This window comes from Apteryx mantelli, chromosome 21 (assembly GCF_036417845.1).
Source record: "Apteryx mantelli isolate bAptMan1 chromosome 21, bAptMan1.hap1, whole genome shotgun sequence".
Taxonomy (NCBI): domain Eukaryota; kingdom Metazoa; phylum Chordata; class Aves; order Apterygiformes; family Apterygidae; genus Apteryx; species Apteryx mantelli.
This window is the reverse complement of record NC_089998.1, coordinates 13,645,285-13,662,105: the sequence shown is the minus strand read 5'-3', so window position 1 is coordinate 13,662,105 and position 16,821 is coordinate 13,645,285. Positions and strand designations below refer to the sequence as shown.

The window sequence follows — 16,821 nt, the reverse complement described above, 5'->3', positions numbered from 1 at the left end:
CGGTGCTCCAGGACGCTCATGGCAAAGCTGGCAGTAGGTGGCTCCCACCCCAGGGACCTCGTTTACCCAGAATAGCCCCATACCAGACCAGGTCCAGTGCCAAGGATATTGGATGGAGCAGAAGTATGGCTCTGACAGAGGTGCTGAGATCAGGCCAGCCCCCAATATGGGGTATTTTACAGGACACCTGCGGAGGCCAGGCCCTCACCAGGAAGATGAAGGATGGGTAGCCTATCAGTGCTATGGCTGTGGACAGCTTCCTCTTGTTGCCTCCGCTGTAGGTGCTGGCGGGTTTGTCGGCGTACTTGGTCAGTTCTAGCTTCTTCAGTGCCCACTTGACCACCTGCAGGGTGCAAAGAGTTGCTGTCACCCTGCCCATGTCCCAGAATGCCTCTGCGGGCCATAGGGCAGGCAGAGAGCTAGCAGTGGGTGGTGGGCCAGTGGCTGGGCCCTGTGGTGTGGGCCAGCAGCCAAGGATGTTGCAAGCCATCCAGCACCCGGCATGGTCAGGGAATGGCCATGGGTAATGGAGCTCTGATGGCAGCCCCTTGCAGAGCTGCAGGTGTCTGTGGGCCCCAGCACCCCATGTGGGAGCACTGCTTGGGTGGCCCTGCCCTTCAGCAAGCAGCAGGTACTGCTGCAAGGGCAGATAGCAGCAGCTCAGGGTCCCTTCGGTGCCCAGTGAGAGGTCATTTCCAGAGCAGCCCATGACACAGCACCAGTCCTCGGGACACTGGCAGACACGCTCTGCCTGAAGGCATACCCGCTCCTCATCCTTCCATGGGATACCACGCAGGCGGGTGTAGAGCTCCAGGTGCTCCTGGGCCGTCAGCTCATCGAAGAGCGCATCAAACTGGGGGCAATAGCCCAAGCTTTGCTGGACCTGCAGGAGCTCTTTCAGGATGCTGTGGGGAGAGGATGGAGGGGCCATGAGGAGAAGGAATTGCTGAGCCAGTGTGTTTTCCCTTTTGAGAACACCCCCTTGCTCACCCTGCTTTCACAGGCCTTTATACCGAAGCATCTTCTACCCCTTAAGCCACAATGGGCAGCGTTGCCTGAGACCCAGCATCACTTGCCACCCCGCAGGTGATGGGTTGGTCCAGCAGGACATGGGGTTGCAGAGTCCTGCTGAGCTGTATGGTCAGGTTCACAGTGCCTTTTCCCTGGGAGACCCCAAAACGGGCCCCATCCTGGCCCTGGGACAGTGGGCACTCCCCATCCTCCCATCCAGCCTGTACCTGCACCCCTGTACCTGTGCCCATTAACAAAGGCCTCTCCACCCGTGGTGCTCTCGTCCCCTGTAAGCATCTTGAAGGTGGTCGTCTTCCCTGCGCCGTTGACACCCAGCAGCCCGAAGCACTCTCCGGGCCGGACGCCCACACATAGCCGGTCCACGGCCAGGATGCGCCCGATCTTGCGAGACTTGTACACCTTGCACAGTGAGAGAAGAGGCGCTCACCCTGCTGCGAGGGCAACGCTGGACACCAAGCCCAGTGCACCCCAGCTCCAACCCACGTCCCTCGGGTGGGAAAAGCTCTGAGTTTTCTCTTTGTGGCCCCAGAGCTTCCCCAGCTCCATTCCCAGTGCCAGCAGGCGCCTAGACAGCCCAGGGTAGGCCAGAGGCTGCCTTACCTTGGTGAGGTTCTCAATCTTCAGCATGTCGTTGTCGGCATCACCACGCAGGACACGGTGCCGCTCGTTGGCCACATCAATATCATCTTCAATGGGCTTGGTGGAGACGGGCAGTCGCCTGCAGGAGGGTGTGGGGAGCAGGGTGGGCATGCGGAGCCGGCACAGACGCCACGGGCGCTGCCTTCCCATGTCCCTCCCAGGAGGTGAATGCTGGGGACGGGTCATTTTCCCAGCTCGCGTCTCCCAGAAGGGCTGCCCTGACCCAACAGGTCCCGAAAGCAAAGCTTTTTCCCATTTTGAAGAGCTGGAAAGTTTTCACCCCAGAGGGATCAGCCCCACTTCACTCTGCCCCGCACTCCCATACTCACTGTGGTTTCCGGAAGAAGTTGTACTGGCACATGATGGTGATGAAGAAGCCAACAAAGCCTTCAATTGTCATGGCAACCAGCCCACGTGTCACGATGTCCCATTCAAAGGGCGACTTCATTTTATCGAACTGCCCTGGGTGGGATGAAGAGGACAGAGGTGTCGGAGGGGCAGTTACTGGGGAAGACATGCAGCTAATGTGGCCTCCTGGTGCGGCTGGACCCAGAGACTCGCTGTGACAGCTCCTCTCTGGAGGACAGGGACACAAACCCGTTCCCCTGGGCAGGGTGAAACAGGGGATCCTTGTCTCATAGGCTAAACAAAACCTAAAAAAGCCTTCCTGAAGCAGCAGGAAATATTCATGGTGGGAACTGGGTTCCCAGGATCTGCCAACATGGGGCCTTCAAATAACCCCAAACCCCCCTTGTCTGCATGCCCCAGCCCTAGAGGGAGAACCGGGGTACAACTAACCATTGGGCAGCGCCACTGGCCACATGCACAGCTACCTCTGTGTGTGCAGGACAGCTACCATGGCATCTTGGAGAAAACAATACTGGTTTTCCCAACAAAGAGGGCTGAGTTTAACCCCATCCACCAAGGTAAAAACACTCAAACTGGAGAAAACTATTTCTCCTGTCAGAGGCTCAGCTGCAAAACAGCCACACAGGAGCAGCCCTTAGTGCAACACGAATGTTGCTATTTCTTGAGCTGGCCCATGATGAGGCAACAGTGTCCCCAGCAAGTGAGGCAGGGGCCCGGAGGGCAGATCTGCTCCTGCATCTGCCTTATTTGCCTCCTGGGCCTGGTGCTGCAACCGTCTTGGGCTATGTGGTCCTGCTGGCACCAGGGCTGATCAGAAAAAGGCTGTTCTTTTACAGCCTGTTTGCTGTTAAAATCACTTTGCAACTTTGCAATTTCATTTGGGTGAACTGATCCAACCAAGAATGGCTATTTGATGGATTTGTCAGATCCAGCACCATGAGATGGTGACCTCAACTGTGTCTTTTCCTGAGTCCCAATCTAGTTCACATCCCCTGGCTTTTTGCTCCAGGTTGTCTGAGTCTTGGGGAGAGCCCTCCCCAAGGAGGGCTGGGGGAGAGAGGGCTCTCCCTCAGGGCAGGCAGAGGGGATGTGCTGACATAGTGGTCCCTTGCAGGCCCACATGTGCTGGAGAAAGGGAAGAAGGGAGCAAGAGGCCATACCGATCTTGGCATAGTATTCATTGATGTACTCGTTATAAGCCATCTCCATCAAGCCATGGCCCAGGTTGTAGTTAGGGAATACAAGGAAGCAACTCTTCAAGTAGCTGTTCACCACCTTCAAATCCTGTGGGGATGGGCAGAGAGGACATGACCATCAGAAAAACCGGTGAGGACTGTGAGTGCATGGGAGGATCAGGATCCTCAACAAGATGTAACTTGGTCTGATCTCATAGTTGGCCCTGCTTTGAGCAGGGGTTTGGAGTAGAGACCTACTGAGGTCCTATCCAACCTGAGTTGTCCTATGATCTGACAACCAACACCAACCTGGAAGCAAGCAGGCACCCTGCTCTGGGTCTGAAAGAACCACAGAGGCTGCATGTTTCCTCCAGTCACCATGCTGGAGCCACAGGCTTTGTCGCAGCATGGCAGGCCCAGTGACCTGGCTCCCTGGGCCCTGGCTGGGGTATCCCCCCTCTCACCAAGTTGGGGGAAGCATCTTTTCCCTTCCTGGTGGCCCTGGCTGTAGCTGTGAGACTCCTACCTTGTCATGCTCAAAGAGCTGCAGCAGGAACGTGGCAACAGTGGCCGTGATGCCGATGAAGAGGTTGATGACTATCAAGAAGACATAGGCAGAACTGGGCACCTCGAACCAGAAGGAAGCAGGGTACATGATGGGGGTGATGGACCAGCTGGGAAAACAAGTGGCAGAAGTCCATGTGAGCATGGCCGAAGAGGCAATGGGTTAGTCACATGCTCACTACCATGTGGCAGGACCAATCAGTGAGCTTCAGGATTGCCCATCTCCCAGCCCAATCTTCTCCAGGGTCTCCCACCCCACAGCCCACCACCTATGGGAGCTGGAGAAAACTGCCAGATGGGCAGCCCAAGGGCTAGATCCTGCCCATTTAGTCACAGAGCAGACGGGGCATCAGAGGGACCCCACCAGCAGGTCCTGGTCCCCTGCCTCTCTCCCTTACTCACCTCCTCTGAGCAACCTACCCATAGAGCAGAAAGAGTGAGAGGACAGCAGGGAAGTTGGTGGGAGAGGTGTAAGCTGGGAGGTCGAACACAAAAAGGATAATGATACAGCATGTGGCTGGCACCAGGTAGTTAAGCTGGAAAAGAGAGAAACTTCTGTGATTCCCCCTTTGCCTGCCCTGGCCCTGGGAGACTCAACTGCTGGGCATGCTTGCCCTGCTCACCATATCCCACACGTAGTTGGCCAACCAGTAGATGACAGGGTCGCAGCCGCTCACAAACTGCAGATGTTTGGCCTTGGTGGCCTTTTCGGCGACCAGGAACACCACAAAGCTGGCTGGCACAAAGGACATGGCTACGATGATGAAGATGGCAATCACTACGTCCGTGCCTTGCAGGCTGTGTTGGGGAGCAAGGTGGAGGAGAGCACAGATCACATCACTCTCAACTGCCTGGAAAAGGGCCACGAAGGCCACCTGTCCCAGCATGGGACAGTTGCTGTACACAGGGCAAGGGTACAGTACAGAGACCGCCATGTCACACCCGTAACTTTGGGTTTCCCCCTGCAAATCACATCAGGGAGCTCCCTCCCCTTCTACATGATGGACACCCTCCCTCAAACCGGCCTGCGGGACATACAGGTAATCCAGAGACAGGCTGGCACTCGTCTTGTTCATGGGGTGGTTGGTCACCGTGATACCTACAGGAAGGCCCGGGAGGAAACACAGGAATGTGAAAGCCAGATCAGGACAGAAAATTTTACTCACAGCTTCAGGCCTGCCTGGTCCCTGCTTCTGAGGACAGGTTTCCTTCCCTGCAGCCCAGTGCAGAAGCTGAGCTGCTTGAAGCAACTGAGCAGGTCAGGCCAAGCTCTCCCTCTCATCAGCTGGTAGCAGAGCATTTTTCAGACATGTTTGCAAGCCCAGAAGCCAACAGGCAGCATCTTGGGAGGTAATGGACTGACTCAGACCCTGTCTAGCCCAGCTCTCAAACCACACACATCTGAGAAGTGTGAACCCCTGCTCCAAATGGGCAGTAGCCTGCTTGGGCCAAGGAGCAACATTTCACTTTAAACCCTTGTTAGACCATGCCCAAAGCTATTCCTGACATGCTTCCACCCTTAAATGCCTCCAGGCCCTCACCGTAAGCAGCGGGGTTGCCTTTGCTCTTGGGCAAGTTGGCCCGCAGGATGGCATTGTTGAGTGCGTTGAGATAGGTGGGCATGCTATGGTAGCCCTTGTTGTTGTAGAAGACCTGGAGGAGCAGAGAAGAGTGGTGGGAGGTAGCAGGAGAGCTGGGCCCCTGCCAGATGTGCTGGATGGGAGGGCTGGGACAGGATGGGATCGGACAGGACAGGACAAGATGGGATGGGATGGGGGCAGCCATGGGGCAAGCTTCCCGTGCACAAGGCTGCAGGGAGAGTGGGTCACTACAGACCATGCTGGGACCAACAGGCTGGTGTGGGAGTGACACTAAGTGCACTGTGGAGTGAGGGCACCATCGCAGATCCCTCAGAGGAGAGGCCTGCCTTAGAGCAGGGGATGAACAGACCCCACCATGCTGGCAGCGCAGCCTTCTCCTTCTCTCCTCCCCCTCTACTCAGCCCTAGCGAGGCCACATCTGGAGTACTGTGTCCAGTTCTGGGCTCCCCAGTACAAGAGAGACAGGGCACTGCTGGAGCAAGTCCAGCGAAGGGCTACAAAGATGATTAGGGGACTGGAGCATCTCCCTTATGAAGAAAGGCTGAGAGAGCTGGTCCTGTTGAGCCTGGAGAAGAGAAGACTGAGAGGGGATCTTATCAATGTATACAAAGATCTAAAGGGAGGGTGTCAAGAGGATGGGGCCAGACTCTTTTCAGTGGTGCCCAGTGACAGGACAAGAGGCAACAGGCACAAACTGAAACACAGACAATTTCATCTGAACATGAGGAAAAACTTCTTCACTGTGAAGGTGACAGGGCACTGGAACAGGTTGCCCAGAGAGGTTGTGGAGTCTCCTTCTCTGGAGATATTCAAAACGCGCCTGGATGCAATCCTGTGCAATGTGCTCTAGGTGAACCTGCTTGAGCAGGGGGGTTGGACTAGGTGATCTCCAGAGGTCCCTTCCAACATCAACCATTCTGTGATTCTGTGATTCTCCTCCCCATCTGTGCCAGGTTCACTGCTGCCTATTGGTCTCCCCGGCTGCCCCAGGGCTGGGCCAGGTTGTCCATGGCTCAGCACGGTCCTACCTGGGCTGTTCTCCGGACAGCTATCTTGCGCACCGTGGCAGGAGCCCTGGCCCCGAAGGAGGCTGGGATGGATTTCTGGACATTGCCAAAGGTGAGTGCCCCGTACCTGTGGAACAAGTCACCAGTGAGAAGCTGTGACCATTCTCCCCTAGGTCCAGAAACAGGGCAACACTCATCCAGCCCTCCTGGCTCCAGCTGGTCCCCCGGTCCGTCTCCACAAAGTCCTCATTCCCCCCATGCCCACTGCCCCAAGGGCACAAGGAAACTCTCTCCCACCCTCCCTCTTGCCTGTGCAGCCGGAAGCGGTCCGACGTGTAGAGCAGGTACTCGGAGACATTGCGCCCGGTGATGTCGGCCAGGATGTCCCCTGTTACCACCTTCATCTGCGGGGGATGCCCTCCCACGCCGCTGGGGCAGGAGAAGCCAGTCCCCTGCATGGAGCATGTGCACTTGATGGGCTCATGGATAATTCGGGGCAGGGTTGGGGCTGAGGTGATGGTCTCTGAGGATCACAGAAAGGCAGCTCAAAGCAAAGCTCTAACCGGAACCATCTCATCAGCCTCTGGTCACGGGGGCTGCTTGGGGCAACACCAGGGCAGCAGGGGACGAGATGGACATGCCAGGGTGACCTGCTGCACGCTCAGCCAAGAGATCTTGGCTGGGCAGGGAGAGATCACTCTGCTCTACAAGGGCTAGCTCCTGCTGGGCCTGAGCCTAGTCTTTTGAGAGGCCTTTTGGGTCCCAGTGACAGAGAGGGGCCAAGAGGCAGACATGAAGAAAACTTTGGAGCAGACCCAGGATGGAAACAATTCAGATGCAGGTTGAGAACTGAGTCTGGAGAAGGTAAAGTAGCCATTTCTCCAGCTAGGGACCAAGTAGCCGGTCCAGCGAGGGTGACAAAAGGCTGGCTGTGGGACATTTAATGGCACAACCAGCCCAGGACTTTAATGGCAAGCTCGCCCAGGACTGCTGGAAGCTGAACGCAGAGAGGTGCTCCAAGGGTAACGCTGGCCCTGAGCCAGCAGCATAGCTGAGCAATACTCTGCAAGGGCCAGGCCAAACCATGCCTGAGGGGCACTTTCAGGGGTCCCTGCACTGCTCCTCTGAGGGAGATAAATCACCCCTCCTGCATATGAACCCAGGACCTGGACAGACCTGGGCACCAGGACGGCCCTGGCGATACCTTTGATGGCAGAGGAGAAGGTCGTGGAGTTCCAGGCACGGAGCAGGTCCTCATCCACCGAGATGGGGTAGTCAGAGGGGGCCGGGGACGGAGGTGGTGGCACAAAGTTGGAGAGCGGCAGGCCTTGTGTGAAGGAGTCAATGCACATGGCATCGAAGTACTTGGCTGCCAGCATCTTGGACTCATTGCTGTTGAGGTTCAGGGTCTGCATGGGCTGGTCCAGCGTGTTGTTGAAGGCGGTCTTGAGCACGCATGTGGCACCCACGCCTGAGGGCAGGTGGAAGGTGTTCACCAGTTGCTGGGGGCTGGCATCAGGAGACAGCCTGATGCTGTGGGGAGAGAAGAGTAGGTGAGGAGGAGCTAGAAGCAGAGGGTTTCCCTGAGGAGATACGGGACTTGCCACCTCAGCCCTCTTCTGCTGGGCAAGTCCCTGGGGCCTCTATGGACCACAGCTATATGGGCATGGGCACCCCAGCCATACAGCCCTGGGAGTCCCTGCAGTCTGGGCCTGGCATGAGATGAGCTGCTGGGTGAAGCCAGCACCAGTGTCAGGGTTGGCACCACTCCAAGAGACTCACCCTAGGGAACAATGGTAGGTGCTTCCTGCATGGGGACATGGCACTGGCCATGGCTGTGCTTCAAGCCCAAGCCAGCCTCAGTGCCAGATCCACTGTGGGCTCCCCTCCCCACTCCCCGCACCCCAGCGCAGTCCTGGGAAGGTGCTGCAGCAGGGGATGGGGACAGGGACAGGGACGGGGCACAGGATGCTGCTCTCCAGGCAGTGAGGGGCTCTCACCGGTACTCACGCCGCTCCTCGTTGGCATAAGGAATGAAGTTGCCCTTGGGCTGCGTGTAGTTGTGGTACTGAGATGGTGAGAGGATGAGGGGAGGCAGGTCACCTGCGGGGTCAAGGAAAGTAACCTGTTTGCACCAACACCACCGCCTCCCTTGCAGACAGACTGGTCAAACTCCCCATGAGCCTCTACCTTGACCCCCTCCCAACACCCAGCAGCTTCACCACCAGCCAAACTGGAGCAGGCAGAGAAGGCTACCGGGAGCCCACAGCATTTGGGTCTGCAAAGCCGGTGAGACTTGGCTCATGCAGGGGCAGTCGGAGCAGCAGGGTGGGAAAGATGCCCTTGCTCCTGAGCTGCTGGAGCAGCTTCTGAAGATGGAGGACGACAGATGCTTGGCCTGGCAATGGGGTACAAATCTGGATACCAGAGAGGGGATGGGGGCAAGTGTCCCCTTTTCCTCCTGATCCCACTGGGACTAGGGCTTGTAGGCACCTATTTCGGGCACAGAGAGCGCCACAGTCATGGCCACGCAGACAAAGAAGGCGGGCAGAAGGATCTGCGAGAAGAGGGCCTTGGTGTTGCGCTTGGCACAGTGGAAGCGTTTGACGATCAGCCCATGGAACTGCCGCAGCTTCAGCCATGATCCCTCCAGCTTAAAGCTCCCCTGTCCCGCCAGGTCATGGTCCTCTGCCTCCATGTCAGCCTCTTGGTCTGGAGTAAGGAGACAACAGGGAGGGAAGGAAAACATGAGCAGGCTGGTTTGAGAAGCCCGTGAGCAGCACAAGGGATTAGCGCTGTTAAGAAGCAGGGTGGATGGGTCTTGGGTGTGGGGACACAGTGAGGCAGCGAGCTTGGGGCTGGGACTCTGAGAGCTCAGCTGGGTTGCTGCACCCGCCCCTGCTCTGCCTCCCCGCTGACCCGAATTCGGTAATCCTCAGGGTGATACACAGCCCTGGCAGGGGAAGAAGAATGTCATGTCTCTAAATTAATCATGACAAGAGCTGGTGGGATAATCCAAAAAAGAATTTGTGAATAAAACAGTAGCCTTTGGGCCCTTGTCTGCATGTTGTATCCTTGTATGACTTGAGCATCTGGGCAAGTATACAGTCCTGAAATTGTGCCAGGAGTTTGGAGAACAAACTTGCTCTCTAGAAAATGGCTCTCTGCTGAACAGGCAGGCTGGCCAGCCATGAGAAAAAACCCAGCCACACAGCAAAGGTGTTGTTAGTGCACCGACCACCCCAGACCAACACCTCCAGGCTGCTCACCATGCTTGGCTGCTAGTCCAAGGAGAGAGCATGTTAGTGGGAGTGAGTCTGCTGAAGGTTGGAGCTTGCAGGAGGATTTGAGAGAGACAAAGGGAACTAAGAGAAGAGACCAAGGACTAATGCTGGCTGTGTCCTAACATCGGCCAGTGAGCCCACTAGGTTTGTGTCTCAACATGGGACCTCCTCATGCACATGCTTCCACTTTGGGGGGCTGCAAATGCTGGCTGGAAGCACCCAGTTGCAGACAAAATCCCACCCAAATCCTCTGCAATCAGCTCTCTCCCACAGATTGCTATTCCCCAGGCCTGCACAGCCAGAGGGTTCCCTTTCTCTCTCTCTGCACAGGGTCCCTGGACACATCCGTCTGTTGCACATCAACTCAGCCCCGCATGGAAACTCACCTGAGCAGGCACAGCCCTGATCTCCAGCACATAGGGGAATCAGAGTCCCCTGACAAGAGTCAGCTCACCTCTCCGTTCGGGAGCGAGGACGGGAGCTGGGTGCGCATGGGCCGAGGTCCGTGCTGTGCCACCTGCCAGCCACCCTCCCCGTCCCCAAAGAGAGCACCTGACCTCTGGAGCATCTCACTTGGGCGAGCATGCCCCACACCTCCCGCCAGTAAAGTGAAGGGCTGCCATGCGGTATTACAAACCTTGCAGACTGATGTTATCAGGGTCCTGCCGATTATCAAACAACGGAGAGTAATCCCCAAAGAACTCCGAATAAGCCCCACCTTCATCGCCCCGCACGGAGCCCACCGAGGAGGCTGAGCGCAGGGACGCCTGCGACTGGGCAAGCTTGGAGCAGGTCACCAGGTTGCTTAGCTCCACCTCTGGCTTCTCAGGCACTTCTGCTTCAGCAAGGGGCTCGCCGTTGGCCTCAGGCTTCAGGCCCAAGTCGGGGGCGGGTGGCCGCAAGGCATCCTTCTTGGATTCTTTCATATCTGGAAGGAGAAAGAGGGTTGCCACTCAGTACTGACCGCATCAGCCTTTGAGGTGATGTTGCAGCAGAGAAGGGGCCCAAATCTGTTTTGCAAGCCCAGGTTGGAGTAGGCATCTGGCTGCCCTTGGCTGGCATGAGGCAGCCTCTCCTGCTGTGCCATTTGGAGAGGAGGGTACTCCTGCTGCCATCCGAGAGGGGAGAGGAGCCACAAAGTCCACATCAAGTATGACACACAGCACTTTTCCCTCTCTTCCCCATGTCCCAGAGCTGACGACACCGCCGCGTGCGCCCCGGCATCCATACCAACATCACTGTTCTCCAGAGACTGGTCCTCCTCAGACACCTTGAGGAAGACCTCCTCGAGCGTGGTGTCCATCAGCCCAAAACTGGTCAGGTCCAGCTCCTCCAGGCTCTGCTCCAAATGCTGCGGAGGGAAAGTGCCACATGAAGAGGGCTGGAAGCTCATCTTCCCCACATGGCCTCCCACAACCCTGCCATGGCACAGGGGGATCCCTCAGGCACCCATTCACCCCATAAGCAACCAGTGCCAGGCAGGATCTTCTCCCTGAGCCAGCTGCTGCAGGCACATGTGGGTGAAGCTCTCACATGGGGCTAGAACAGGCCCAACACTGTGTCCTGCCCCTCCGGGGCCAATCCTGCACAGGCCCACCTGCACTTTTTTCCCCAAAAAGCCTCCTGGGAGTACCACACCTATCTGTGCCCATCCTGCCCCTTGAGGACAACCCTCATCCTCACACTACCAGCAGGGTTGGCACCGGGGCCCACTGCAGATTGGGTACCTGGAAGAGCCTCTCGAAGCAGCCCTTCTTGACAGCCTCGCTGGGCAGGATGTAGGAGAGCTCAGTGTTGGTGTCTGAGATGAGGAGGCAGGAGGCCACATACTTCTTGATGAACTGGGAGACACGTGGCTCGGAGCAGGGGCTGACGGAGGAGTGGGACGGGGGACTGTGTGGCTGGCCCGACTCTATGGCAGGGAGGCAGCATCAATCACTCCACGCACGTCATTCGACCAGGACCACCCCAATGCCAAAGCTACAGCCCAGCACCTCAGGATTTCATTCATCCTCAATTGCAGGGTCCTGGCAATTTCCCAGCTTCCCTGTCACAGAGCTAGCTGTCCCTGCCTGCACTGCCCAGCCCTGGGGAGAGGCTCTCTGTCCTCCAACCTTGCAGGGCACCACTGCCTGCAGCTCAATATCTCAGCAAGCAGTGCAGGGGTCAGACCAGAATCAGCACCCTGGAGGCAAATGCTTCCATGCACAATCTAACTAGAGACCCAGAAGGGAGAAATCAAGCCTGAGAGATATCACCTCCTACATCCCTGACCCTGTCCATCTAAGCCCTCCACATGGCTTACGGAAACCTGGCAGTGGGAGCATTTGGGTTTTGAACTCTTGTCCCTTTTCTGGACAGAAAAAGAGCTGGGTCCATCTACTCTGCCCCTAAACACCATGGTCATGCTGGGTCCACAGACCTGTGCTGTTTCTGGTGTCTGACTGCCTCTTGACCACCGTCAGCTTGTAACCATCACCATAGGTGCTCTTGAGGAACAGTGGGGAGCCGCAGCACTTGAGCTTGCCATGGGATATGATGGCAATACGGTCGCCCAGCAAGTCAGCTTCGTCCATGTGATGTGTGGAGAGCAGGATGGTCCTCCCTACCCAGCAGAAACAGAGTGTCAGTGAGGCAGAGGAGCATGGCCATGCTGGGGCCACGGCAGCCTGTACCTGTCTTACCAAGTGCTGCTCAAAGAAGGTAAACAGCTTCTGGGCCCTGGGGGAAGCAACTACATGCACATAGGGCAATGCCCTCTGAGTGTCAGCTCACCCCAGGGACCTGTCGTGCCAAGCACAGGGAAATTTAACTGCTGTGGGGAAACAGGCACAGAGAGAAAATGTGCCACAATTTGGGCAGCAAGGCAGGAGCAGAGAACAAAAGGGAACCCAGGAGTCCTGAAGTTCACCTGGCCTCTCTCAGAAAGTACAGTGAGGGGTTTTATTTCCATTCCAGGGGAGGCCCTACATCCAATTTCAGTTTTCTCCACACTGTGGCTGGCCATTCTTCGGCTCTGGCAGCCAAGGTGGGGGACTCTGAGCTGGTGCAAGGGGGAAAAGCTGTGCAGGGCTTTGCCTGCCTCTGTTCACCTGGCTTGTACTTGAGGATGAGGTCCCAGATGGCCCTGCGTGCATATGGGTCGACACCAGCTGTGGGCTCGTCCAAGATTACGGCCCGCGATCCACCCACGAAGGCTATAGCCACTGACAGCTTCCTCTTCATGCCACCTGAGAGAGTTTGCACCAGGGAGTGGCGTTTGTTAGAGAGCTCCAGGTCTTCAATCATCCTAGGGACAGGAGGAGAGATGCACCATGGCATGCTGAGGCCTGCCTGCACCTGTGCCTGCTCCAGCTATGGAGCCCCGGTGCCTGCCGGCAGCACTTCACGCCTCTTTCCCATGCAGGTGCCTGAGGCTCTTGGCAGATGGGGACAGACTAGCTATGGCCAGGCTATAAAGGGATCTTATGCTGGTTTTCACAGTTCAGTACTCCAAGGTTCAAAAAACACTTTGTGGAGCTGCTTTTGGAGATGTCTCGGCTCCTAGGTCACCCACCACAGCACAGCCAGTGAGAAGGGGACCTGCTCACACCAAAGGAAAGGAGGGGGCAAGGGGAGCTGCAGCTCTGCTAGAGCAAGGTTGCCTACTTGTCCATCTCTTTGCGGATCTCCTCCTCTGCCATGCTCTTGAGCTGTGAGTAGAACCAGAGGTGCTCCTCCACCGTCAGCCTGTCAAAGAGCACATTGTGCTGGGGACACATGCCCAGGTTCTTCCGGATCTCATCCATCTCTGTCCGGATATCGTGGCCATAGATGGTAGCAGAGCCCGATGTTGGAGGGAACAAGCCAGTCAGGATGGACCTGGTGGAGAAATGCAACAATGTGAGGGACCTCATGTGCCTATATCCAACCCTGATCCCAATCACCAGCTCCCAGTCTATCTGTTAGACAGAGTCCTTGGCCAACAACCTGGACAGAATAATGTCAGAGCAGGGCCATGTGCCCACTGCCCACTCTTTTGCACCACCCCCACGTCCACACCACCTCCCTTTAGCCATGGTACCGGCAGAGCCACAGGGCCCTGCGAGGACAGCCATGCAGCACCTTTCCGACCCACCTCAGCTGGCTAGAAGGACACAGTTCATGTCTACCCTGGAAGACACTCACATGGTGGTGGTTTTGCCTGCTCCATTATGTCCCAGGAAGGACACCACCTGGTTCTCATAGAGGTTGAGGCTCAGCTTGTTCAGCGCCAGTTTCTTGTCCGTCTTGTAGACCTTGGTGAGCTTGTCAATGCAAACGACCAATGGCAGATGGGACGGCTCCTCCTCGATGCCCCGCGTCTCCTCTGATACGAGAGCAGGATGGTGAGGAGCTGAGGGGTGGGTAGGGGAATCTGACTCAGAGCAGGACTTCCCAGGGAATGAACCATCCCCACTCCCTGCTCTGCTCATGGCCATGCCAGGCTGCCATCCTGGCTCCTGACCTCCTTTCCCCTGTGCTTCTCGCCAGCTTCCCTCTCCCAAAACAGTAGGGAGCAGCTCCCTGACAGGCAGCAGCGCTTGACCTCAGACCCAGGATCCTGTCCTGACAAACACCCTTTCCTTCAGGACAATGGTAATGGGGGAATGCAAAGGGGTCCATGGCCACTGCAGGGCGCTGTGACAGAGCTGAGGCCAAGCCCTGGCACCCGACAGCCAGCCCCGGGCTTCCCTTCCACTGTCCCCCGACTGCTCTCACCCAGTCTCCTGCTCTCCATGGCACAGGCCTGGTCCTCCTCCATGATGCTGAGGCGAGTGGTGCGGGACCAGGGCCAGGTCCACTCCCACGTCTCCACTCGCCCATTCCCCAACCAGTAGGACTTCTGGAAAGGGAAGTACCAGGGCCGCGGCAGACCATACATACCTGCAAGCGCAACTCCTCCGGAGTCAGGGCAGGGCCTCTCCAGGCCCATCCCTGCCACCTATGTCCTCAGAGAAGCCTGATGAGGGTTGGGGTAGAGCCGGGCACTGGTAATGAGGAGATTTCCCTGGCATGGGAACACCACTGCAGGGTGGGAGCCTGCAAATGCACTGGCTGACTGGGCTCAGGAAAACACTGTGGAGTTGTTCAAGGAACCAGAGCAAAACTGGACTTGGCCCACATTTCAGTTTTACTTTAAAAGCAAACAAAGAAGGTAAAACTCCTTCCCAAACTAGCAATCAGAGAAAATAACTCTCCAGCCCCAAATGCCTTGTTTTGCTAGTCAGCCAGCAAACTGAGATATGTGATTCAAGCAAGCTCCAGGGATCCTACCAGGAGACAGGGGTGTCACCAGTGGGTGAGAGCATGAGGGCAGCAGTCCCCAATGGGACACATGCAGGAGAGCCTGGAGGCAGGCTGTGACAAATCCCCCCATATCAGTGCAAAGCATGGCCAGGAACCAGCAGCATCCCCAGTGGGGAGGCTCCCATGAGGTTAGGGGTGCCCCTGTGCCCACCCTGCCCCACTGCCCGTACGTACCCGGGTGCACAGCCTCGATGTACCATGTGAGCACCCCGTACACCACGGCATCTACGCTCAGCATCATCATGGACAGCAAGAGGTTGAAGTCGTCCCCTTCCACAGGCGACTGGCTGAAGGTGTGCCACTGGATGCCCACGCCAGCCACCTCATACAGGGCAAAATACTTGGAGCCCAGACCAAATGCCGTGGTTGACATGAGGGACTGCGAAGGGGTGGAGGGGAAGGGGGGGTATCAGCAGGAACCATGGGCCAAGCTCAGGAGGAATGGCTTGGGGCTAATTCCTACTCAGCTCTGCCCCATCCAGGCCCATGGAGCTGCTCCAAACCATCTGGAGATGCATCCAAAGCCCTGTGAGGCAGTGCGACTTGCTTGGGCACTGCGCAGGTTTGCCCAGGGCTTGGTGGCCACTGTGGCCAGTGTCATGGGCTGCCCAGGGCAAATCCTGGCCCAGGCACCCTCCCCTAGCAGCCACAATCAACTCACCGCAATGCACTTCTCAAAGGCCGTGATCTTGTCATGCGCCACCTCCTCCCGGATGGCAACGTACATGTAGGGCACGTAGCTCAAAAAATAGATGATGCCACCACAGGCTGAGGCCAGCTTGGCCTTGGAGTAGAGTACCGACACTAGGAAACTGCAGGGAAGACAGCATTACCCACCAGCCCCACAGTGAAATATAGGTGACCCCCACCAACCAGAGAAAGGCCGTGCCCTCCACCTAAGTACCCCCCTCTCCCGCACCTGAGCACCATCCCCTGGCCCTATGGAAGGGAGTGTCAGAGCTGTCCCCCTCCAAGGACAGAGGGATCCCCCAACACCCAACCCTGGAGCCTGCCCTACCAGGGCTGTGCGGTCCCCAGAGCAGGCATGGCCAGCTGCTTTCCCCACACAGTCTGATTTCACTCAGGTCATGGTAACAAACTTCCCTTCAAATCATCTGGCTGGGGGAAAATTGTGCTACCTCCAGTGGCCCCTGTCTGCACAGCTCCCAGCACCCTCGCCCTGTGGCACAAGGACCCCATAAAGGGCTGGTGTTACTTAGTGCCCCCTAATTGCACAGAGTGAATCTGACAGCTCACCAGAACATGATGGTGGCTACAGCATAGATGGCGAGGAAGAGCCAGATGATGAGGACATCGCTGTGCATCAGGACCTTGCCATATTTTAGGATGGCGGTGAGAGCTGTGACTGAGATGGAGAGCTGGACGAAGCCAGTGATGAACCAAGCCACCCAATGGACTGCATTGTTCAAGCCCATCATCTTCATCACCTGCAAGGCCAGCACCTCTCAGTGGGGCTGTCCCCTGTGCATCCCTCTTGCCTCACTCACTGAGGCTGGGAGAGCAAACGACAGCATGGAGAAGTCCCTTGGGGGCTGCTGGAAGTGGGCAGGCCACAGCATCATCTGCCAGGGTGCAGATGGGCCAGGCTTCCTTCTGTGCTGGGCAGGGTTTGTGCTGCTGACACTCAGAATGAGTGGCCCAGTCCAGGGACAAGCTGTAGTAGAGTCCTGGGTTGTGGGATCTGCACCCATCCCAGCCCAGTGCCCCCATTCATGCAGCCCATTTCCCAGGAAAATGAGGCGGGGCCTGGAGGCGATGGGGCTCCAGGCTCAGCTGTGGAGCTCAGTACCTTGCTCTCCAT

At 57.1% G+C, this 16,821-nt stretch overlaps 1 protein-coding gene across 5 annotated transcripts in view; it reads right to left on the bottom strand.

Moving 5' to 3' along the window:
- The window catches only part of ABCA2 (ATP binding cassette subfamily A member 2), a 43,524-nt gene that overhangs the window by 2,276 nt on the left and 24,427 nt on the right, over positions 1-16,821 (bottom strand). For 2 of the 5 annotated variants that reach the window (XM_067309411.1, XM_067309413.1), the window contains 26 exons: positions 16,257-16,447; positions 15,661-15,811; positions 15,174-15,378; positions 14,412-14,576; positions 13,839-14,046; positions 13,320-13,532; positions 12,764-12,960; positions 12,094-12,276; positions 11,399-11,583; positions 10,902-11,022; positions 10,309-10,599; positions 8,881-9,099; positions 8,388-8,490; positions 7,592-7,920; positions 6,697-6,910; positions 6,409-6,514; positions 5,321-5,432; positions 4,818-4,878; positions 4,403-4,577; positions 4,200-4,315; positions 3,742-3,889; positions 3,201-3,324; positions 2,001-2,133; positions 1,633-1,750; positions 1,253-1,431; positions 209-905 (listed from right to left, as the gene is read on the bottom strand). In XM_067309411.1, coding sequence (XP_067165512.1) covers positions 209-905; positions 1,253-1,431; positions 1,633-1,750; positions 2,001-2,133; positions 3,201-3,324; positions 3,742-3,889; positions 4,200-4,315; positions 4,403-4,577; positions 4,818-4,878; positions 5,321-5,432; positions 6,409-6,514; positions 6,697-6,910; positions 7,592-7,920; positions 8,388-8,490; positions 8,881-9,099; positions 10,309-10,599; positions 10,902-11,022; positions 11,399-11,583; positions 12,094-12,276; positions 12,764-12,960; positions 13,320-13,532; positions 13,839-14,046; positions 14,412-14,576; positions 15,174-15,378; positions 15,661-15,811; positions 16,257-16,447 — 4,944 coding nt within the window. The remainder of the gene's footprint in view (positions 1-208; positions 906-1,252; positions 1,432-1,632; positions 1,751-2,000; positions 2,134-3,200; positions 3,325-3,741; positions 3,890-4,199; positions 4,316-4,402; positions 4,578-4,817; positions 4,879-5,320; positions 5,433-6,408; positions 6,515-6,696; positions 6,911-7,591; positions 7,921-8,387; positions 8,491-8,880; positions 9,100-10,308; positions 10,600-10,901; positions 11,023-11,398; positions 11,584-12,093; positions 12,277-12,763; positions 12,961-13,319; positions 13,533-13,838; positions 14,047-14,411; positions 14,577-15,173; positions 15,379-15,660; positions 15,812-16,256; positions 16,448-16,821) is intronic. The other 3 variants (XM_067309414.1, XM_067309415.1, XM_067309412.1) reach the window with 3 other exon arrangements.